This window comes from Liolophura sinensis, chromosome 6 (genome assembly GCF_032854445.1).
Source record: "Liolophura sinensis isolate JHLJ2023 chromosome 6, CUHK_Ljap_v2, whole genome shotgun sequence".
NCBI lineage: Eukaryota > Metazoa > Mollusca > Polyplacophora > Chitonida > Chitonidae > Liolophura > Liolophura sinensis.
Window position 1 is genome coordinate 37893786 of NC_088300.1, and position 24052 is coordinate 37917837.

The following is a 24052-nucleotide window of genomic DNA, read 5'->3' on the forward strand; positions in this document are numbered from 1 at the left end:
GCCTTTCATGGCCCCGTAAGAATTCCATTTTAAAACTTTTTTTATGGAGTTACCAAATGTGCACATCAGTGCAAAAAAATGGTTGTAGGTGTTTAGGTACTTTTCACCTCTCTTCCAGAAAATTTCAGGTTATATTATTTGTTTTTTGTCTTTTCTTTTAGCATATGGACTGGTCGCCTGTTTACTGATGTCAATTTTATTCAGACCTCAGATTTCTTTGTGCTTGAGATACTGAAATGAGAAAAAAGATTATTGATTCCATACATAACACTCATATAAATCATTCTTGTAAGCAAAACCGAGTAAAACATCACACCGGAAATCATTCGAGGTTTATTTTAATAAGCCGAGACCGATTTCAATATACACGTCCATGTATATCGCACTATTGCAATCTAGGCTTATTGCAATCTAACATCTTGTGCTGATAATGGAAATATCTATAATGTATGTACATTCATGTATAGATGTACTTTCAGACTTACCGGTCATGACAAATTTCGACTGAAATGCTGAGTAAATATATAATTTTAAGAATGACGCTACCACTACAACATGAAACATTTCAATACATGCAGCTTACATGTTCCAAACAGGTAATAATTCCAGGTAAGCGTACTTACAAATACAAAATATTGTAAAAGTACTCGTATGTGCTCGTTACTGGACATTAATAGTATAATGTATATCATGTCATTATAAAAGAATAAAACAAATGGACAGCTAAAATGAACACAATTAGTGTCAGTCAAAATTTAAAGCAATGCCCGTGGCATCAAATATACATACCCAAATACAAACTGACAACTGTCGCCACGTGGTTAGCAAGCATGCCCAGCCGCATATCAGGCTCCGTGGAACTGACTAGAAGTAAGCTTACAGATCACCTTGCACAACTCATTCTACATCATGAAGACAGTCTGGAAATGCTTGGTGGGATTTTAAACAACTTTTCAACAACTTACCACGCAAAACTATATAGATTTGTGTTTAGTTCGTTTGTACGAATACTGGAATGATTCTGTCTTTAATATCAGAGTTTTTCCGAGACTTCATCAAACCCTCTGTTGTCCTCTCCGTAAGACATTCTTGGCATGATTTTCGGTGAGGACATATTATTGTTTTTGTTCATCCCTTTCAGTTCACTCTCCTCGCGTTTCGGGTCTGGGATGGTCAACGACATTTTGCGGATGTTGTTCGTCTTGACTTGATCCAGCGATTTGGTCACGGGCATCTTCCTCTGGCGACTCGGTCGGTATTTGTATAAGTAAACCTCCACAGCGAGGGTTAGCAGCCCCAGGCCCGTGCCGATGACGATAACGAGGAAGACGCCCCCTATGTTATTGATGCTGATACCGTCAGTTTCACTTTCCACTTCCGGGCAATTCTTCTTCTCGTGCTGCCACCATCTTGATTTCAACTCCTCCAAATAACGCTGGTTTAACAGCTGAAGAATCCTGGAAATTACCAATTCAGATCAACTTCAGGGCAGTTTAGTTCAGAATTTACCTTGTGACAAATTTAATATCGATTGGCTTTTATCTTTAAAAAAAAAATTGACCAGTTATAATTCAAAAATTCAAGAAAATCTCTTGGCACCATGGGATTTCCAAACAATTATATTGTACAGCGATGATTTTTATTGATCTATTACCTTTGCTTTATTTAATTTATTTAAATAGGGTTTTACACCTATACTCAAGAATATTTCACTTATTCGACTTTTTTACACCTATACTCAAGAATATTTCACTTTTCCGACTTTTTTTACACCTATACTCAAGAATATTTCACTTATTCGATGGGGGCCAGCATTATAGTGGGAGGAAACCGGGCTGAGCCCAGGGGAAACCCACGACCAACCGCAAGTTGCTGACCCACCCATGTGCTATTTTGAATCTCCACAATACTGTGGCAATCAGTATAACATATCTTTTGTTTGACTTTGAACCAAACCGATTAGAAATGAGATAATCACAATCGGTTATAATAATTGCTTGACGGCATGTTAGTTTGTATATAGAATTTGTATTACTAACACATTGGAGATCTCGTTTTTGAGTGGGGAACCTTCCTGCACAGCTAAAGCATAAGGTTTCCGACTGAACTCTTCGCCCACCTCCCACAAGTCGCAGTCATGTAACGTGGCGTATTTGTTCGAAGTGGCGTCTCCTGAAAAAGACATTTGTTTATCTGATATGGGATTTACAATCTACGCAAAAAAAATTTTTCATACTACATCGGTTGAACAATGGAAATCTTTATGTTTGAAAGCATGTATGACTCATCAGTCATGTTTTAAATAGCTGGAGGTCGGGTGTCAAGTTCATTTTGTGATATGCCTGTAAGTATAGCCCAAAGCATTGTCTCACAGGAGAGGCAATGTTACCCACCACATTCATTAAAGGATGCGCACATGTAAGGAAGCCCAGTGCCGCCATTTTTCCATCGAGCTGCGAGCAACATTTTCGTTGGTATGTCACTCCTTCATCTATCATAAAACCTAGTTTTGTCGCGTTGTCGCCGTGTCATACTTAAGACAGGCAGACACAAGCAGAAAATGTCGCCATTTTAAAGTCAAAGTGGCATGGGTCTCTACTTTTTATACATTCGCTAACAGCACGACAACGGGACATTTTTATCTTAAAAAGGTTGCGTTGTCGCTTTCTCTTCCTTTGGGAATTGAAATTAAAAACGTCGATACTTTACTGTAAACTGGTGCGTGTATATATCTCGCCATGTAGTATTGGTTAGATCCTGTGTGCTATGTAATGATTTCAATCAACGTCAGAAGTTATTACAACAAAAACTACTGTGTCAAGGTTATTCCATCAAACGCTTTCGTAAATTTCACATTGCGTATAATTCTCTTGTAAGTAAATATGGACAGAGCGTTCAGAATTTCTTGCACTCTGCTTCATCAGTGTGTTTAAATCCGCTTAACCCGGGGCCAGGAGCTATATATTCATCGTGTTGAATTAGATCGCCACATTTAAAATCTGACTAGTTGCAATCAAAGCGCAACTGAGATACATATAGAGATTATCATAACAGTGTGTGATCCTAGAGCCGGGTTCGAAGAGCGTACGTTTATGATAATCTGTTTATCATATACCTTTATTTTTGCGTAATAAGTGGTCAAAACACAATGGTTTTTCATAAATCAGTAGACCGACTAGCTACAACCTGCACCGACAAAATGTAGTTCATCTATAAATAAGCATAATTTCTTCAGCATGAACATGATTATGTTCTTTAGACGTCTATTTCTTTGGTTTCAATTGCAAACTAATTCAAATAAATCAAAATAGTGAACTTTCAAGAGCTTAGATTATTACAAGGTCGTGACTTCATGTAACACGGTTAAATCCCTACGCCACAGGCCTCCCGTCACTCTCTGCCGTCCGGTGAGAGAGACCTGGGTTATGCTAACAAAGTTTCAACATGTGGTATGGTTTAAAATCACATCTTGTGTGAAGGGAACGGCTACAGTACATAGTGATGACTGGATGACATTGATGTAACGTCTGCATTTACTGAAAATATTATCCATAGCCACTGATCGAGATTGGCTGTAGCTCCGGTGACTCCACTGAAACTTTTTAAAAGGAGTAGTGAACGTTGATCATGGGGCATCGGTAGAAATTAATGATGGAACTACTGACGACTGTGTGTGAACGCCGAATATATTTGCTATTTTTACTGTTTACATTCAGAAGATGGGAAGACTAAAGACGCCGGCTTCATGGAAACGGTAGGCCTAAATTTCGGATTTATGTGACAAATTTATTCGTCTTTGAGTGAAACGAGATCAGATCACCGACTGTATGGGATTGATCAACACGTGAATATTTATCTGCGCGAACTTGTGTTTAAGTTGCTTAGGGGACAAAGTTAAGGATTTTCGTCACGAAGGTCAGTCGTATTTTCACTGAGCTTTAATAAATGCCGCGACGTTGCAGTGCTAACCATGCTTGATGCGTAGAACAAGTTAATTTTGGGAACCGCGATCGAAGTTTGGGCAGTTTTGGACTTGAAAGATACATAATTTCCCCCAGGCTGTAGGAAACATGCTTGTCGTTTCTCTGTGTACTACAAAGAGGACCATTAAATGTGTTTTCTTTACAATTTAATGTTGTTGATGTAGTTACGTCTCACCAAATTCCGATGCTAGTTCAGGGCATTCCCAGGTAGAAGGCGCTTAAAACATAACATTGAAAGTAGTCCCTGTTCTCAGAGAATGAACCATCCTACACGGAAAAATATGGGATGCCTCTGTATCACGTGGGTAACGGCCATAGGTATATGATAAATTTTATTATCGACAACTTATGTACTGGCATGGAACATGATTTCAATACTCATTTCACTCATTCGCCTAGAACATACCTAATTTCGAACTGTGTGTACTTTCTTAGTTCTTTGGTGGTTTGTGTTGTACTTCGTTTTGGTAACTGGCCTTGCAATTATTGATCCGTTGACGGCTGGTCCAACGTCTGTTTCGACGCATAGATTTTCTCACTTTTTGTGAGTGAAATCAAAAAGATCGATAACGCGATAGCGCAACATTTCAATTGTTATATGTGGCCTTGTGGTAACATATGTGCGCATGTCAAGAAGGTCCACCAGCTGAGCTGTTCACAAGCTTCACAAGAGAACTCCGTGGATTAGTCTGCATGGAGTTACAAAACTACTCTCCGCATGCGCGTATTTTTAACTGTTTTTTAAGGGCGATATTTAGGGATAATATGTCGCTTTGGCGCGAGGGGTCATAATGCGACATTAAAAACTCTGACCTTTAATTCAGCAATACTGATTTTGAATGTATTAGAATTAGAAAATCTCATGAGAACAAATTTGAATGAGCCATATATAAATAATAAAAAAAACAGCCAGAAGGTGATACTTTTAAACAAAAATGTTGTGTTGACCATCAACGTGGGAACCAAAACCCAGAGAATCATAGAGTTTTACATTAAAATTACATGGTTCTCTGCATGTCTTCTCTAGACCGCGATAAAACGATGTTGGGGACAAACGTATTTTAAAATAGAGAGATGCACCAGTTTAAAGGTAAAATATTATGTCTCTCTCATGTCCAAGTTCAAAATGAGCGGCACAAAGAAGTGATGAGTGCAATGCGTTTCCATACATATGCTTGCAAAACCTTTATACCAAAAATCTTCGAAGTCATTTCACCAAATGTTCTTACCTATGTATGCAAAATCTTCATTTTTGACTCTCCATTTTGCGTCCTCAATGTCTTTGGGAAACTCAGAAGTTTTCATGGAATCCCACATGTTGGTAAACTTGTCACTGACAGGGTAATCCCATACGGCCAGTTTAGCCCGCTCCACGGCGTTCAGACTATCGTTCAGGCTCATCTCTTTCCAGATGCTGTCATCAAATATACATACTTTAAATTCAGTGGTTCCACGCATCAGTTTTGCATTAAATAAAAGATAGTAACTCCGAAAATTGAAGTCAAAGTTATCTATTTTGCTATGTACCCCTGTTCAGTTATTAAAGACAACATCGCGAATGGGATTTACGCACTATCAGAAGGGCAAAAAGATTTCTGCATTTTCAACGTATTCTCAAACTAATGGTCATAACGTCAGCTATTTTTAAGATTATGTCACAGACACTCCAACAATGCAAGTGCACACAAGTAAAATTACATCTGCATACGGCTCTTTCTTTAAAAAAAAACTCTCGGAAGTAGAGAACCATACTTGAAGGCACATGCAGCCTTGACGATTTCTGTCAAACGAAATCCCTCAACAAGTTACTTTTATACTGAAAGTTCTAATCTTCATTTTCTGATAGTGTGAAACATTTTTATAAAATTACAAATATATATACTCTCGTGTATGTAGACGTGGGAGTATACTATATTTTGTTTTCATGTTGTTGACAATTATGACTGAAGAGAGACATTTACAATTCCTTTATATGTATATTTCAACCTCCATTTACCATTTCAACTCCATATATTTATATTTAACTCATATAAAATACGAAATGCAGGATAAAAACCTGTAAAATCTGTTTTCAATATCCGCCATTCTTTGGAAATAAACCTGCGACCCTGAGCCCTCCATTGGGGCGTATTTCGTTTTGAACTGTTTCGCCAAATCGTCCAAGGTTTCTATAGGCGTGTCCAGCCTAGAGACGGTGAGGAAAGCGGCCAGATTAGCTGTATAGATGGCTATCATGATAAAGCCGAACAACCACCATGTGGCAGCAAGTAAGCGCCCAGATAACGCACGAGGAGCTTCCCCTCCACCTTAATAAAAAAAGGCAAAACATGTCTTATAGACAAAATACAAAATCCCGTCCAACCAAATGATGTTTGACTGACTAGTTCTTTTAGCACTCTAAGGGTCATTTGCTCCAAGATTGCCTATGTACAAAGAAGACTCCAAGAATACATAAAGAGGGTCATTAAAAATATTGTGACGAGATGTTTTTAACATTTAAAATGTGACGCGACAAATGTGACCCGACAAATGTGACGCGTGTCGCACAAAATATATGACAGACGACTTTGTAAGAATTCCTCATCTTTTTAACAACTAAAGCAAATGTTTTGAAAGTTGAAGTCATGTTCCACTTTCCCCATTACATGTTGGCTACAGATTTGTCAATTGACGCAAACTGTGAAAGCTTGCCGTCAGCTGAAAATGTCCCTTGACTTCAGAAGTTTGACATTTGGTCAGCAATCGTTGTATATGTATATAGCCAACCTTCATCTCAAGTGGGGGGGGGGGGGGGGGAGGGCATAATGCTTTTTTTAAAATCCCCACTCGTTCAACGTCAAAATAATGTCAATTCCATGAAAAACATACCTCCTGTTATCATTTGTGGCAATCTCTATGGAAAAACTAACTGAAGTAATGGCATAACTGTTTTTCACCAAGCAAACTCATTTTGCCTAACAGAACTGCGCAATTTCCCAGAATTCTTAAATATTTGTTTAACCAATAGCAGTAATAGCCGGGTGAGAAGCTCCAACTGACCTTGAGGTGTTAATGACATCATACAGAACCAGACGCCTTCCTTGATACTGAACACGCGCGGCTCCGGGCCTTCCCCAGTCCACGTCAGCTTGTTGTTCTGGTAACTATAAGGGCTAAACTTGTCAAATACAAACAACAGGAAGCTGACGATGAAGAAAGCAGCCACAGAGCATCCCCAGACATCGCCGTCTAGGACAGTCATGAATTTGAACAGCGTGTACTCGATGGCGGGTTTCTTCATGAGAATCGTGATTCCCACCAGGTCGTAGTACGGCACCGTGAAGTCGATTACATTCTCACGCTCTGCCATGACTGACAGGGGCCCAATCGCGATGTCTGCTCTCTACGGAAAGATAACAATTTAGTTTTTATATTATTAGTAGTTTATATATATATATATATATATATATATATATATATATATATATATATATATATATATATATATATATATATATATATATATATTGCACGGTTGCGTAAAAAGCTCATCCAAATTAAATGTCAAGATTATCGTTAGTTGTGGTTAGCAGAGGCTATAACCAAGAATTCTTTTTGAAGTTATAACCAAGAATTCTTTTTGAAGTTATCTTTTTAAACGAAACTAGCTAGGAGGTTCAAATGTGAGGAATTCTGCAGTATGTATTTACTTTGTCAATGAGCTCTCGGATAACGCCATTCCAGGTTCCGTTGGCGTGCATGTTCCCGAAGAGTCCGTCGGGAGAGTCGAAGATAACGTAGTCAAAGCCCATCTTTTCCGCTATCTTATTCAGAAGATCCACACAATAACCTTGATACGTGTAAGACCCGTTTGATAGGAGAGTCTTCATTACAAACGGTGGTGACTGTAATCAATACCAAAGTGGAGATGTTATAGACAAGGGAGGGAATCTGCCTCACCCACACATGTTAACCCTACCCAAATCTGATCCCTGTGTCTCTCTATTCGTCATATGCGATTGGTTCTTCCCATGATGCGAGCGGTTAAACACCAGAGGACAGTTTTACAATCATGAGAAGGCATGTTATTAATCTATGAACTAGTATGTCAAAGGAAGACAAGGTTATTAGTGGGATTTGCGAACATATATAATGGTAAGAAAATGTTTATTTTTAATCTAACATATCCATTTTTCACAAGGACGTCAGGTTAGGAAACGATTGAGCTAAGCATAGGTCATTCCTTCGGTGCAGGAGGACAATTTTTGTGAAAAGCATTCGTACTGAGTGGAAAAGAAAGAAACACGGAGTGCACTTCTTTTTTATCCATCCTTTGTTTCTGTCTATTAGCCCTTAATTCCTGTCGAATGGAACGTCCCCATGCTGCTTCATGGTGTGTAAGTCATTGTGTGATGAGAAGCTTAAAAAGAAATCACTTTCAGGTAGGCTCGTGTATGGGCTTTGAAAGTATGCAGTCTTCCACTGGCTTGTGGTTTTCACACATCACTTCAGGTACGCGTCGAAATGATTACCAAGGTGTAGAGTTGTGGTTTCGGTTGTATAATACTTTGGCATTTCCCTTGTGGACACCAGTTTAAAAGTCCTTTTGAAAAGCATATATGTAAAAATAGTTTTGATACAGCCCGTGCTGATAAAGTGGGCAGAAAGGAACGTAGAAGAGTTTCTAACCGTTGGAACTGTCACGACTCTGTACTGTCTCTTCACGTTCTGTAAGGTTATCGAACTGCCGCTGTCAACCAAAAGACCGTTCATCTCTGTCCAGTTGGCAATCTGCATGAAACAAACCAACCATTAAACATTAAACGAGATTTATCAACCACAATAACTTACTTAAAATGATATCACGATAAATGTAAGACATAATTCCTAGGAAATTATTCAAGAGGTCAGCGCCTATATTAAAGTGTCGAGTGTTGACCCACAGAGTGTTGAGAAAAAGTGTTCAAAGTGGTTTTGACCTTCCCATCAACTTAGGTAAAATCACGATGTATACGCTCAACACAGGCGAAGAATTTAACCCGATGAAACCGTGAAGGTAAAACGTCGCTTGATATCGTTAAAATACAACTTGTGAAAGTGTAGTCAACGAAAAAATGTAACTAACGCGTACTGAAATTGGTTATTCAATATTGGAAATAGTGGCCTGAAATGGTTTTATTCAGATTTTACTGAAACAAACTTATCCTGCAGTATGCACTTAACACATTTTCTAACCACATACATCGTGTTACGAAAAAAATTTTTCTCACCCTAGTGTGACTCAGTGTTTCTCCTTTCTCAAACACCTGTCGTCGGAGAGACAATGTTAGATCTTGCTTGACCACGTGGCCATCACTGGCCAACGTCCCAAAAACCCCTTGTCTTCTTGCCTGTAAAATTAACAAATATTAGGTAAATTCAAGTGGAATTAACCTTACAAAATATTAGTTAGATTCCAGTTGAATTATTTTTAGACCGTCAAATGTTTCAGAATGCATTGTCCAGCTTATTGGAATGAACATAACATACGCATCGGCTATGATTGCCAAAAATAGAGAGCAAGTTGTGTGATAAAAAGGGATTCTTATCGGTGATTTTTGCCCCCTGTATGACAGCCGTAGTCGGCTGGAGAAATGTGATTATTGTCAAATAAGAATTGTGGAGTAGGTAGAGTATACTATTTTGCACATAGTCATCCCAGAGACACGTAATGGCATGTACTCTAAATACGTTGTCTTCACCCAAACAGTTCGTATAGTGTTCGTCGTAGAGAACAGAGAACAACAGATAGGTTCAGTGTTAGCACAGATCTGATGTTTTAGTGGCTGTTAGGGTACTGTTTACAGCGCATGTGCCGCTCTCTATACACTCGCTCTACATCACTGCCACTGCTAGAAAAGTTTGACCTTTGGAGCCTATGCGACTCACGTAGGCTTAGCCTCACCACTGGCGTCCTTGCGCGGAACTGTTTAATCAACATTCAATAATAAAATTGTTTCAGGTGTTAGAAACACATTTTGCATGTTTTAGATGAAGATAATGTGTTTGAGACAGAGTCTTTTTGTTTTCTGATCCCGCTTTCTGTCTTTTCATCGTTACCAATGTGACCTCGGCGTTGTTCAAAATTTCTTTACAAACCCTGATAGACGTGGCAGTGATATAAAGAGAACGTGAAAGCGGCGCATGCACTGTAAGGAGTATGAGCTGTCAGATGTGATGATTTGACACAAAGTTTCTATGACGCCGCACAATGATATGACGGCATGTTACAATGTGATACGTATTTCCCTTTATGATTGTTGATGAAAGATATTACTGTTTAAAGGCAAAGAACAAAATAAAAAAAGTTCTACATTCTGAACGCAGTAGCATTTTTCTACAATGGAATTAAGAAATTGTGAAATATAATCCTGTGACCGGTCATGTGACTTACCTCTCGTACTGCTTTGTTGTACTGGATCGTTTGCTCTACTGCCTCTAGTTGAGGAGAGTCCGCCGTGTAGCAGTTTGTGTAGTTGAATTCGGTGAATTTGGTAAGATTAGCGAAAGCCTCTGCCAGGAGGACGGTCAGATCGAAGACAAACGATTTATCGACCTAAGTAATCAGTAAGCAAGGAACATGTCAGAAACAAGCATGTGTTTAACAGAACAACATCAAATAAGCCACAGTTCGAGTGAGGGGGTGAGTACTTGGAGTTTAACGTCGGACTTTTTTTTTCAGACAATTTTTCAGTCATATGACGACGAAGAAATCCTCAGAGTGCATGTATAATGTGCCTCCTTGTTGCAATTCAAAGTTCATCGTCTCGTTTGCATGTCTGTTCTTCGGCCTGTGTACAATGAGAATACAAGGTAAGACTTGCCAAGACTGGGAGCAGATCGTAGCCACAAATACAGCTACTGAGATCTCCAAAAACTGGAAGCAAACCGCAGACTAATACACACCCACTGACATCTCCAAAACTGGAAGCACACTGTAGCCACAAATACAGCTTTTGAGATCTCCATACCTGGAAGCAAACCGTAGCCACAAATACAGCTTTCGAGATCTCCAAAACTGGGAGCAAACCGTAAACTCATACACAACCACTAACATCTCCAAAACTGGAAGCAAACCGAAGACACAAATACAACTATTGAGATCTCCAAAACTGGAAGCAAACCGTATACACATGTACAATTATTAAGATATCCAAACCTGGAAGCAAACCGTAGCCACAAATACAGCTTTTGAGATCTCCAAAACTGGAAGCAAACCGTAGCCACAAATACAGCTTTCGAGATCTCCAAAACTGGAAGCAAACCGTAAACTCATACACAACCACTGACATCACCAAAACTGGAAGCAAACGGAAGACACAAATACAACTATTGAGATCTCCAAAACTGGAAGCAAACCTTATACACATGTACAATTATTGAGATCTCCAAAACTGGAAGCAAACCGTAAACTCATACACAACCACTGACATCTCCAAAACTGGAAGCAAACCGAAGACACTAATACAACTATTGAGATCTCCAAAACTGGAAGCAAACCGTATACACATGTACAATTATTGAGATCTCCAAAACTGGAAGAAACCGTAGCCACAAATACAGCTTTTGAGATCTCCAAAACTGGAAGCAAACCGTAAACTCATACACAACCACTGACATCACCAAAACTGGAAGCAAACCGAAGACACTAATACAACTATTGAGATCTCCAAAACTGGAAGCAAACCGTATACACATGTACAATTATTGAGATCTCCAAAACTGGAAGCAAACCGTAGCCACAAATACAGCTTTTGAGATCTCCAAAACTGGAAGCAAACCGTAAACTCATACACAACCACTGACATCACCCAAACTGGAAGCAAACCGAAGACACTAATACAACTATTGAGATCTCCAAAACTGGAAGCAAACCGTAGCCACTGATACAGCTACTGTGATCTCCAAATATGGAAGTAAACCGTGGACACACACGGAACTATTTGAGATATCTAAAACTGGAAGCAAACCACACAAAGACGACTATTGAGATCAAGAATTCCATACAAATAAGCTTTCCTACTCTGGATGCAAATTGGACATTGGAACTAAGCCTATACATGTGTCCGTAAAAATCGGTTTAACTGCCTTAGTGACCTCCGCTTGTGTTGGGTTAATAAACTTTTTACGTTTGCTGAATTACTTACATTGACGAAATATCGACTGTACTTGGGGTTGAATGTCTTCATAAACTCCACGTATTTGTTAGTAGCTTCCAATGAGCCTTGGGCATTGCCACTGATAACGATGATATTCATTTTCTTACGACAGTTGGAACAGAACACACGAGAACTCTGAAATGAAACACAAATAATACACTGTTGTATTAAGGCCTAGAATTGAGACTGCTGGGCCATCACGCTGCGCTAACGCGCTAACCAACTGAGCCACGGAGGCCCCAGCCTAGAATTAAGATTGTGAATGTTGACTACTTAGTAGTTAACGTGTAGGTAATTTACTTACTTTTGTGAGAACAAAGAAGCTGTACTTGTTATCAGCCAACCCGTCCCGATTAGCCTGTAAGACAAGAGAGAAGAGCTATTGAGCTATACCTCATATAGGAGGAATTTCCAAAATTCACATGCCACCCATGAACCTCAAAATTAGACATCGGAAGGACCCTTATAACTGCCACCGAAACCCACTTCCCAAAATATGTGGAACCAAAACATATTTACACAAGCTACTAGTATCTTTTGGTTGATTTAACTTATCTACCTTAAAGACAAAGGCCGTCACCATTGTTCTCTTGCGGTGAGAAGAGGAAAAAAACATAAAAAAAACAATCCTTGGATCTCGAGGAGATCGTTACACTTTGGAGAGATGATGATAATGCTTAAACAGTTAAACTAAGTGACTTGCGAACTATTCAGTTCAGTTTACTTTCGGTTGTATCTGCGGGTTGTTTCTACATTTTTACCTCCAGGCTTGGTTGAAATTAACGTCAGATTTTAGATGAATGAAGGACAACCATTTTTGGCTCTATTTTCTAATGCTAACAGAAATCTGAATCACACAGACACCTAACAATCAGTAAACGGAAGATTTACATCTTTGTTGCTTTTGTTGCTATGAATACTCAAGATAATGTTGTAATAAAGTTCAGGTCACAGCGCAGGTCACACGCGATCACCAAGACCTGAACGTCATCGAGTTTGTCGCAGTAAGCCTTTCACCAGGCTTTGTCTTGTAAGCGGATGGTCCAGATTCGGAGACGACATACCCTGCCTGTTGTGAACTGGAGAGTTGTAATGTATGAGCAGAAAGATACTAGACAGTCATAATGTTGACTTACCTGGCCCAAAAACTTCTCGGCGTTGGTGTCATTACAAACCAAGAAAAAGTTGGCCAGCTCAAGATCTTTGATCCTTTGCACCTGTTTGACCAGTTCTGCATCTGTCTCCGCCATGCGGAGGTACATATGCTCTGTGGGGATGTCCGTCAGGACTCGACGGGGCACATTTTGTAAGTCTGTAATTATTTAATTACAGAATATAGTCACAAACATTTCATCACCAAATCATAAGAATACTGTACAACCACATAACAAGCATGCCATCAATAAATGGCATCGTCGTGTAATTCCACCCTTTCACAACATCACCACAGAAATCTTTATGTGAGCATAAGATCGCATCGTTACAGTCGCCACGTTACAGTACAATCATAGGACTGTGATAACTGATATCTGTCACACATTACCTTTGAGGTGTGAGTCCACTTTTGCTTCACTAAAAGACTTACCTATGTATACCGTTATTTACAGAGCATCGTCGTGAAACTAAACCTTCAGAAACCATACATTAATAACTCACAAAATTACAACATTTGCTCTTGTCCGAGCATTTAGGAAAGAAAATAACAGTGTGGTTAACTTGTAAAAGTGTAAATTGAAAAGGCACAAAAGATGACAAAAACTGGCCTCAGTGAGCTTATGCAGATTAGGGGATGCAATAGTTTCATTTTTGCTTTTGAACATGGTGTACAAAGATATTCAAGGTACAAAGGTACAAAGATACTCAATATATGAATTTACAGCTTTTTCGTCAGTGTTATAATACCACTGGTGCCATTATAATATAGGCATCAGCGATTGGGGAAGGGCTTTGCAAGTCATTGCTCACAGGCCCTACAGTCGTCATGATAGAGAGCACTTACCGAATGAGTTGTCATAAATAATTGCCACGTTGGTTAAGTTTTCGTGAGTGACGATATCTCCAATGGACTTAAGCATGATCGTGGCAGGGGGTATGGCGCTGACGGAGAGGCTAGAATTACAGTGGACCAGAGAGAAATAGGACTCATCAAGCACGGAGACGTAAGGTACGCTCATATAGGCGGCCATTGAGCGGACGACAGGGGCCACGTGCGGGGACGATAGGTCGAGCAGCAAGGAGGTCCCATTTTCCAGTAACTCGCACACTGCGCAATACACAGAAAACACAGGGATAGACACAATATACTGTACCAAATAAAACAATCTTTGCAATATACCTATTCTAAAGCTGCAGCAAATCAGCGAGCAATATTTGAACACACGAGCAAATGCTTTGGCCATCTGAGCCAGGTAAAAGTCCCCTGTAAAACTTAAAACCTATTATTAAGAGATGACAGTGTTATTTTTCAAGAGGCGTATATAGTCCAACAGTAAACTGTACAATAAAATGCTTTGATAGTGATATATATGTGGTGTTTTTTTCCATTCTCTTATTATTTCTGAAATCTTTTGCATAACAGAGTCTCTGTTACTTGAGAAAGGGACGGAAACATTATTGCTGTGACATGTTTTGATGCACCAGACAGCTGCAGGTTACCAATACTGATGCCTCCAAGTTGCCACTTGTGAGAGTGAACGCAAAGCGCATGGCAAGATTAAAGATATAATCGCTCAATAAATATCAGAAGTTAACTGGACAGGGTAACCAATACATCGTAGCAACAGCCTATACATTATACGAAAAGCTGGCTGTGACCTTCACTGACCCTCATCCAAGGCCCCACACGAATCCAAGTCTCTGGAGTAGACGGTCTTCAACACAAACTGGGCATCCCCCGGGTTGGACATATGGTAATACTGCAGACCTTTGTTGACATCCTCAGCCAGATCAATGCGGCCACTGTCCAAAACAGCCACTGGAGCGCAATTGTTCAAACAGTTAAATCAAGTTAGAACTTCAAACAGATGAGAAATAGCTCTATTTATGTGATCACGTCCAGTGACCAATGGGGTTAACAGAACATTTGACCCAAACCGACCACGCCAAGCCGGACCTTGTCTAACACATGGAAAATCACACAGAACTTCTCAGAGAAAAATTCTCTTTCTCAGCTTATCATTGCACAACATGAACTGGGTGTACAAGCACAAGATAAGTCTTTTGGAATTAAAACTTGCATATATGCTTTACAGAATCTCTTTCTCGTTCATTGACATGATGATATTTTTGTAACCCTTCCCTACACACTCAAAACAAATACACGTATTTATCAGAGAAATCAATGCAGGAAAGCGTATATCGATTTTGAAGTTTAAAAAGGTTTTATACACCTTTTTCGGCTTCGGCCTCGTTACAAAGCTGTTTCAGTTTATTACAATGTTCTTAACAACACAGAATAATCCGCACTGTCTTGTAAATGTAAATCAGTTATATCAACGAATGAGAGAGCTTTGTAGCGCATCATCATTGGCGTAGACTTACAAGACCTACAGGAATGTATTATATATACAGTACATGCATTATTCGATATGTGAGTCTATATGTGTTATAGTCCGTGTAATGTCTAAAAACTGTTGAAACTTTTAAAAATTCTTAAAAGGAAAGACCACAAGGAGATTTCACGTAATTATAACTGGAGTACATAGGTATACCGAGAATCTTTGGTGGTCTTTGTAATATAGTTGTGTATAAACACGTTTTACCCTCGGCTATGTCGACAGCCTCACTGTTTTTTTCCGTATAATGCATTTATTTTGTATTTGACAAGGATAGTACGGTAATCTTGTTTTTGGACTCCGTACCTGGAAATGGTCAATCATTTATGTGATCTTGAAAACCATTGACCTGTTAGCCGTCTTTTTTCTGTTACTCCTATATTTATTTATATGGGAATATTGTGTTATATGGAAAAATTGTCTCCCGAGTGCACGGACTTAAAACATCCTTTCTTCGGGGGAAAGATTGAAATTTGTATATATATAAAATTGTCAGCTTGAAAAGTACAGGTGTGTTCAGGCCATGTGTATGTCTCAGATTAATTTTGGATTAATTACAGTTGCCGACCTCCGGTTATTGTTTCGGTTGTTGTCTTACTGTCTTGTTTTTTAACTTTGTTTTTCTTCCTGTATGAAGCTACAGCTGTATTTATACAGCTAGAGTCTTATGAATTTACAAATAACACACATTTTATACTTCCCGACCTGGATTACGCAGCCAGTGGTGATTTGAAAATGATGGCATTAAAATATATTAATTTCGGGTGAATGACTAGGAATTATATCATGATAGGGTATACACGGTATTTCTTATCAATGTCGTCTGTCAGCAAGTTGGTGCAGAGGGTGAAGGCCAGTATGAACTGATAACATCAACTGTCAGAGATTATTCGTCTTTCCCTTCCCGGAAGGGTTGTACACTACATCCACGAGAGCAACGATTGGAAGGACAGGCCTGGCCAGTGTATTTGTAAAAAAAGGGAATATTTCCACTATATTGATATATAGTGCAAGCGTTACCATCGCAACTCCAATGGAAACACGTTCCAGCGAAAGATATGATCAACTGGTGTAGAACATGTCGTGTTTATAAAACCATGAAAGGTTCCACATTCGATCAGATGAGTGGGCTCTAGGTAAACTGTTCAAATACAGAATCATTAAAATGCCTGTATAAATAATTTCCACTGTGTACCGACATTGAGTAATATCCAGCCTATCACCGTTATAAAATGTCAGCGCTCAGCAATCAGAGCAGAGTAACACACTTTGTTCAAAAAAACAAAAAAACAAATCCGGCATTCATTATCATTAGTTATCTCAAAAAAGGGTCGTTCAGCTAAAATCGATAGATCCATTTTCAGACACAATAATACGCCATGTCCCACAAGACCTATTCTCTTACACGAGAAAACATAGATATAATTTAAATTTGGTGTATAGTACCACGCAGTCGTCACTTTCCATCACGTCAAAACTTCTCAGTATAGCTTTAATTGCAGATGTTCACCCAAACACCGTGTCGATATAATAATCGATGTTTATCATTTCCTATGGATATATAAAAGCTAGCATTTCACACAGTACGCGCTGCTTCCATGAGCTCCTAGCGTCCATAAAGCATTCTCCACTGAGCTGCACACAGTCGCTGTCACACAGAACCAAGGTTATCTAAAGGACCTGGTGCGGTACGGCGGAGAATTGGCCCCAGGGGAGTACGATAAGAAAGCGCAAATTTCAAAATCCAAGCACAAATCTGTAAATTTCGGAATCAGATGTATACAACTTGGTCGAAGTACTCATGCAAGTTATAATGCCATAAAAGAGATGGTTGCTTAGTACTAATCCTCCAGAAATGCACTCTCGATCAAAAACATCAATCTTTCGTTTAAACGAATCACTGTTTTTTTAATTTACAGTATGAAGAAAAATATTAACCAAAAAATATATCTTTACTGAATCCTTTATGTGTCTTTTTTACGTGCTGTCAAAGTTTCGTTTGGGTTAATATTTGTGTTCATATATAAAACATAAACTTTATAATTTGATGAGTTTTGCCATATTTTAGCAAGCGTAAAATCTGTATTTCTGCCTTGGTCCATCAGACATCCTCCATAGTACAGTGGACTAACAGTGGACTAAGTCTCTGTGGAGAACTGTGAGTTCAAGTCCAGCTCATGCTGGCTTCCGCGCAGGTTGCTGACAGACCTTCCCACGGTCGTGGGTTTCCCACGGGCTGTGCCTGGTTTCCACCCACCATAATGCTGGCCGCCGTCGTGTAAGTGAAATATTCTTGAGTACGACGTAAAACACCAATCAAATAAATAAATACTCTGCGGACATAAGGTTATTTATAGGGGAAGAGTTCGAATCTTTGATGCACTTTCTTTTGAAACATACTTTTGTTTGATTAAAGATAAAGGCCGTCTTACATTAAATAAGTGTTATCATGAATTACAATGGGTAAGCTATGGCACTACATAACATTTGGCTACTATAGCGACATCACACGTGAGAGCACATGTGGTCCACCAGCCATCATTAACACTAACATGTTACGCGTAGAGAAAGTATAAGGCTGAAAGATTTCCTATATATTTATTTAATTTACTGGCGCATCACTGCGTGCTCAAGAATTTTTCAGAAAGTTACATTTGTAGTGCAGTGATTTTTTTTTATAACTCTGCAGTGTCTAATGCAAAAAAAAAGGTGTTTCAGTGTGACTAGAGCCGGCTACAATTTTTCAACTTCATGACCTATACATCGTTTCAGTGCCTGTGTGGAACTTTATAGCCGTATGCTTGTCATATAACAGAAAAAGACGAGTAAACAAAACTCAAAAAAGAATTAGCCTTACGAGTGTGTCGGCCGCTCACAGCTATAGTCAGTTTCGCTACTCGAGGTCCACATTTTCCTGCACTGAGGCCGACTCCTCGCTTTACCATACCAGGCTTTTCGCATCGCCACACACATATAATTATGCTGTTTTGACATTTTGTCTGTAATGCGAAAGGCTACAGAGAAAAATAATATCGACATTTCTCTGAGAGATGGGTGTGTGTTGGTCACGTGACGACTTAAATTTCTGGAGCATAGCCTTTTAATAATGCTCTTGTCGTAACTTTTTTCGTAAATCAAATTGTCTTCTGATGTGGTAACCATTGTGATTTACTCCAGCGTTAGTGAAAATGTATTCGGGAAATATTCCGAAACTGGAGCTCTAATTCATAGCCTAATCAGCTACGGTAAGTGTCAGAGCTGAGTCTGTATGAAATAAATGCCTTTTACTTAGTAGTACCGTCAACACTCATCGGTACCTCTTCATGGTACTTACGGCGCTCTCTACGTTCGCTTTTCATCACCTCCAACACTAGCGACTATCGTCACCCTGGGTCAAGATGATGAGTTAGGAAGTTATGCCAGGAAACATAAACACTCTGTGTCAACCTTTGTTTCCATTAATAATTGATATACATGCGTTCTATTCATCTATGTATGTATGTATAACATGACTGTATCTGATATAGGAAACAGTTTCATTAATGAGTGCTGATAATTGCTCCATGCATAGACAATGGTGGAGTGGCATAAGCCTTGTAACAAGTCTACGTGCGTCGCACGGCTTGTCTGTTTGTGGCAGCAAACTTATGCCGTATGGATTATGGTAAAAATCTCATGAGAAGCCAGTCAAAGCAAAGAACCGATGTAAGAGACAGGGATATGGTAATATGTATTGGGTTAAAAAGACACCAGGACCATATTACCATATACTATACATAACCCTGTCGCTAGTTCTCTGTTGTCATATTCCGATTACCAGGCCCCCTTGGCAGGTTACACCTAAGTCCACTTCCCGGTTTCGCTAAATGTTCAGCTTCATTTTCAAATGTAGGACATTTTAACATTAAGGGAAAATGAACATAATGCACTGTTTTATTCTATGGTTTATATGGTGTATATTAAATTGATGAGAGCAGATGTGAGCAGAAGTGAGAAAATAGATTACCGTCATTATATTTAAAAATGGCAAAGTTTGAGATAAAACGATGAGGGGGGGGGAGTGAAATGTTGTCATTAATGACCAATGGAAACAAAACTCTTAAACTGCTCACGTCAACGCTTGTGCCACTTCGTCAAACCTGTTTTCTAATCAAACATATCACCAGCTCTTCATGAATCATTCATATCAACGATTCATCTCTTGCAGAAAGACATGCAGTGATTTAACCAAGTGCACCTGTCCAAGCCTTATAAGTAGTCCAAAATCGATCCATTAGGTACATGTATACATGACTGGATTAGCAGTTTAGGATACATGACCGATGTGTATTGTGCATCCCACAGAGTTCGCTTGTTAAAATGGAAGGCAGCGAATTAATGAATCGGAGATTTGAATGCGTTTGGTTCAAAATGCAAAGCTTTCGCTGCAAACTTAGATCTCTTGTTCATTTTCTAAAATGTCACTTTTAGGGCTCCGTAGATTTTGCCTTTTATGAAGTGAGAGTTAAAAACTGTCCCTTTCGCAGGTAGGTTCATACTCAATGCGGTATCATTTGGCATGTGCAAACTGACTCTTGCGGCTGAGTTTAGTATTTGTAATATGGACTGACATACAGGATCAATCTGTGTATAGAAACGAGTGCTTTCCCTCGGAAAAGCTTTAAACATGTAGGAGCATGACCTCACATGGCAACGGTCAAATACAGCGATTGGGTTCTAAGAATTTATGAAAATATCCGGATGAGATTTTCTGGATTTCACGCGGTCTCTGTGTAAAATGGAAGGAAGGTTCAGTGGGCAAGTGCTCACTGTCTTTGACAAAGCGCCACATAGAGCGCTTTGTTTAGTAATGGCGTTTGCAAATTAACAAGGTATTCTTAGTCTTGGGCATACAGATGAACCTAGACAGTCTGCCACACACAATGGTAGATTGTTAGTTGACTTACCTATGGTTTGTGTAGAGAGGCTGGTGTCGCTGTTAGCCCACACAGGGGAAAGGAACATGACAAGGACAGACGCTAGTATAGCATAGCTCGTCTTGGCATCCATCATCCGTCGGTCGTCAGTTACCTAGGTATTTCGATGGTCCGTCTGTCGCTAGTTACCTAGGTATTTCGATGGTCCGTCTATCGCTAGTTACCCAGGTAAACTGATGATCCGTCTGTCGCTAGTTACCCAGGTAAACTAATGGCTTTCTGGGACACCAGGTAAAAACGGAATAATTGACAGGCTATACGTCCTATCGATCCAAAGCTCTTAGTGATGTGGCCGGAGAGTCGGGTTAATAAATGATGAACAGGAAACAAAGCGGCATCGCTGGCTTCTTACATATGCACCTGGTGACATGATGTGATTGCATATGATACTGATCCCCGCTGGTTATTTGCCACTTAATGTGGTGCATGTGTGGTGAGACTTTTTACATCATAGCAAACCTTTAAATTTTAAGGCTGTGATCCATTTCTCTCCCTACAAATATCTTTAATTAGTCTACTGAATATGAAGCTAATATTTGTTTCGGTAAAATAACTCAACATATGGCTTAAAGGGACCTTAACAGCAAGGTTAATCTCATGCACCAACACGGGAACACCAAGACCCTCAACTTTATTCAGGACAAAACGTGGTGAACTGCCAGATTAGGAGCAAGAGAACTCTGACCAAAGCAGGGGAAATGTCAGAGGAGGAGCAGAATAATTCAGACGAAAGCTGTCAGATTGAGAACAGAGGAATTCAGACGAAAACATGGAGATTGTCAGATAAAGAGCAGGAGAATTCAGACTAAAACATGGAAGTGTCAGATGGGGAACAGGAAAATTCAGACAAAAACAGGCAACTGTCATATGGGGAACAGGAAAATTCAGACGAAAACAGGGAAGTGTCAGATGGGGAACAGGCGAATTCAGACGAAAACAAGGAAGTATCAGATGGGGAACAGGAAAATTCAGACAAAAACAGGCAACTGTCATATGGGGAACAGGAAAATTCAGACGAAAACAGGGAAGTGTCAGATGGGGAACAGGCGAATTCAGACGAAAACAAGGAAGTGTCAGATGGGGAACAGGAGAATTCAGACGAAAACAGGCAACTGTCAGATGGGGAACAGGAGAATTCAGACGAAAACAGGGAAGTGTCATATGGGGAACAGAAGAATTCAGACGAAAACAGGCAACTGTCAGATGGGGAACAGGAGAATTCAGACGAAAACAGGGAAGTGTCATATGAGGAACAGAAGAATTCAGACGAAAACAGGCAACTGTCATATGAGGAACAGGAGAATTCAGACGAAAACAGGGAAGTGTCAGATGGGGAACAGGAGAATTCAGACGAAAACAGGCAACTGTCAGATGGGGAACAGGAGAATTCAGACGAAAACAGGCAACTGTCATATGAGGAACAGAAGAATTCAGACGAAAACAGGCAACTGTCATATGGGGAACAGAAGAATTCAGACGAAAACAGGCAACTGTCAGATGGGGAACAGGAAAATTCAGACGAAAACAGGGAATTGTCATATGGGGAACAGAAGAATTCAGACGAAAACAGGGAACTATCAGATGGGGAACAGGAGAATTCAGACGAAAACAGGCAACTGTCATATGAGGAACAGGAGAATTCAGACGAAAACAAGGAAGTGTCAGATGGGGAACAGAAGAATTCAGACGAAAACAGGCAACTGTCAGATAGAGAACAGGAGAATTCAGACGAAAACAGGCAACTGTCATATGAGGAACAGGAGAATTCAGACGAAAACAGGCAACTGTCAGATGGGGAACAGGAGAATTCAGACGAAAACAGGCAACTGTCATATGGGGAACAGAAGAATTCATAGGAGACTATGAGAAAGGAAACTGGAGGCTATCAAATACAACAGAATTATAAGATAGGAGAACTACAAGTATACAGGTGGAAGGCAGAGAACTGTCAGATAGGATTTATTTGATTGGTCGGTGTTTTACGACGTTCTCAAGATTATTTCCGTTATACAATGGTGGACAGCATTATGGTGAGAGAAAACCGGACAGAACCCGGAGAAAACCCACAAGCATTCGCAGGTTGCTGCCAGATCTTCCCACTTAAGACAGGAGAAGAAGTTAGCATGAGCTGGATTTGAAAGGCGCCTGTGTCATTCTGTTGCGCTAGCTCAGGGGAAAGATGGAAAGCAGGTGCACTATATACTAGATGGGAAACAAGAGAGCTATTAGATGCGAAGTAGGAGAAGTATTAAGAAGAACTATTAGACAGGAAGCAAGAAAATTATTAAGCAGAGCTGTCAGGTGGGAAGCAAGACAACTACTAAGCAGAGCTATCAGATGGAAAGCAGGAGAACTATTAAGCAGAGCTATCAGACGGGAAGCAATAGAACTATTAAGCAGAGCTGTTAGATGGGATGCAGGAGAACTATTGAGCAGAGCTGTCAGATGGGATGCTAGAGAACTATTAAGCTGAGGTATCAGATGGGAAGCAGGAGAACCAATAAGCAGAGCTATCAGATGGGAAGCAAGAGAACCAATAAACAGAGCCATCAGATGGGATGCAAGAGAACTATTAAGCTGAGGTATCAGATGGGATGCAAGACAACTACTAAGCAGAGCCATCAGATGGGATGCAAGAGAACCAATAAGCAGAGCTATCAGATGGGATGCAAGAGAACCAATAAGCAGAGCTATCAGATGGGAAGCAAGAGAACTATTAAGCTGAGGTATCAGATGGGAAGCAGGAGAACTATTAAGCAGAGCTGTCAGATGGGATGCAAGAGAACCAATAAGCAGAGCCATCAGATGGGATGCAAGAGAACTATTAAGCTGAGGTATCAGATGGGATGCAAGAGAACTATTAAGCAGAGCCATCAGATGGGATGCAAGAGAACTATGAAGCAGAGCCATCAGATGGGATGCAAGAGAACCAATAAGCAGAGCTATCAGATGGGAAGCAAGAGAACCAATAAACAGAGCCATCAGATGGGAAGCAGGAGGACTATTAAGCAGAGCTATCAGATGGGAAGCAATAGAACTATTAAGCTGAGGTATCAGATGGGATGCAAGAGAACTATTAAGCTGAGGTATCAGATGGGAAGCAAGAGAACCAATAAGCAGAGCCATCAGATGGGATGCAAGAGAACTATGAAGCAGAGCCATCAGATGGGATGCAAGAGAACCAATAAGCAGAGCTATCAGATGGGATGCAAGAGAACCAATAAACAGAGCCATCAGATGGGAAGCAGGAGAACTATTAAGCAGAGCTGTCAGATGGAAAGCAGGAGAACTATTAAGCAGAGCTGTCAGATGGGATGCAGGAGAACTATTGAGCAGAGCTGTCAGATGGGATGCAAGAGAAC

General features: G+C 39.9%; 2 protein-coding genes across 2 annotated transcripts; one reads left to right on the plus strand and one right to left on the minus strand.

The window, feature by feature from the left end:
- Positions 1–253: 253 nt before the first annotated feature.
- LOC135468827 (ionotropic receptor 25a-like) lies at positions 254–20763 on the minus strand. The gene is made up of 15 exons (XM_064747268.1): positions 20661–20763; positions 14985–15134; positions 14160–14423; positions 13297–13472; positions 12465–12518; positions 12149–12295; positions 10396–10557; positions 9233–9352; positions 8652–8753; positions 7673–7867; positions 7023–7365; positions 6040–6289; positions 5213–5397; positions 2040–2172; positions 254–1457 (listed from the first exon to the last, which is right to left on the minus strand). Exons 1-15 carry the CDS (start codon positions 20761–20763, stop codon positions 1034–1036), a joined length of 2808 nt encoding a protein of 935 aa, XP_064603338.1. The 3' UTR covers positions 254–1033.
- Positions 20764–21502: 739 nt separating this feature from the next.
- Positions 21503–22546, plus strand: LOC135467167 (uncharacterized protein DDB_G0290685-like). Its single transcript, XM_064744933.1, has one exon. It carries the CDS (start codon positions 21503–21505, stop codon positions 22544–22546), a length of 1044 nt encoding a protein of 347 aa, XP_064601003.1.
- The last annotated feature ends 1506 nt before the right edge of the window (positions 22547–24052 follow it).

Coding starts and splice junctions, on each gene's coding strand:
- LOC135468827 (XM_064747268.1), bottom strand. CDS start 20,763: ATGGATGCCAAGACGAGCTATGCTATACTAGCGTCTGTCCTTGTCATG. Junction 15,135..20,660: donor CCTCTCTACACAAACCATAG/GTAAGTCAACTA, acceptor ATTGCGCTCCAG/TGGCTGTTTTGGACAGTGGC. Junction 8,754..9,232: donor AAACACTGAGTCACACTAGG/GTGAGAAAAATT, acceptor TGTTTCATGCAG/ATTGCCAACTGGACAGAGAT.
- LOC135467167 (XM_064744933.1), top strand. CDS start 21,503: ATGGAAGTGTCAGATGGGGAACAGGAAAATTCAGACAAAAACAGGCAA.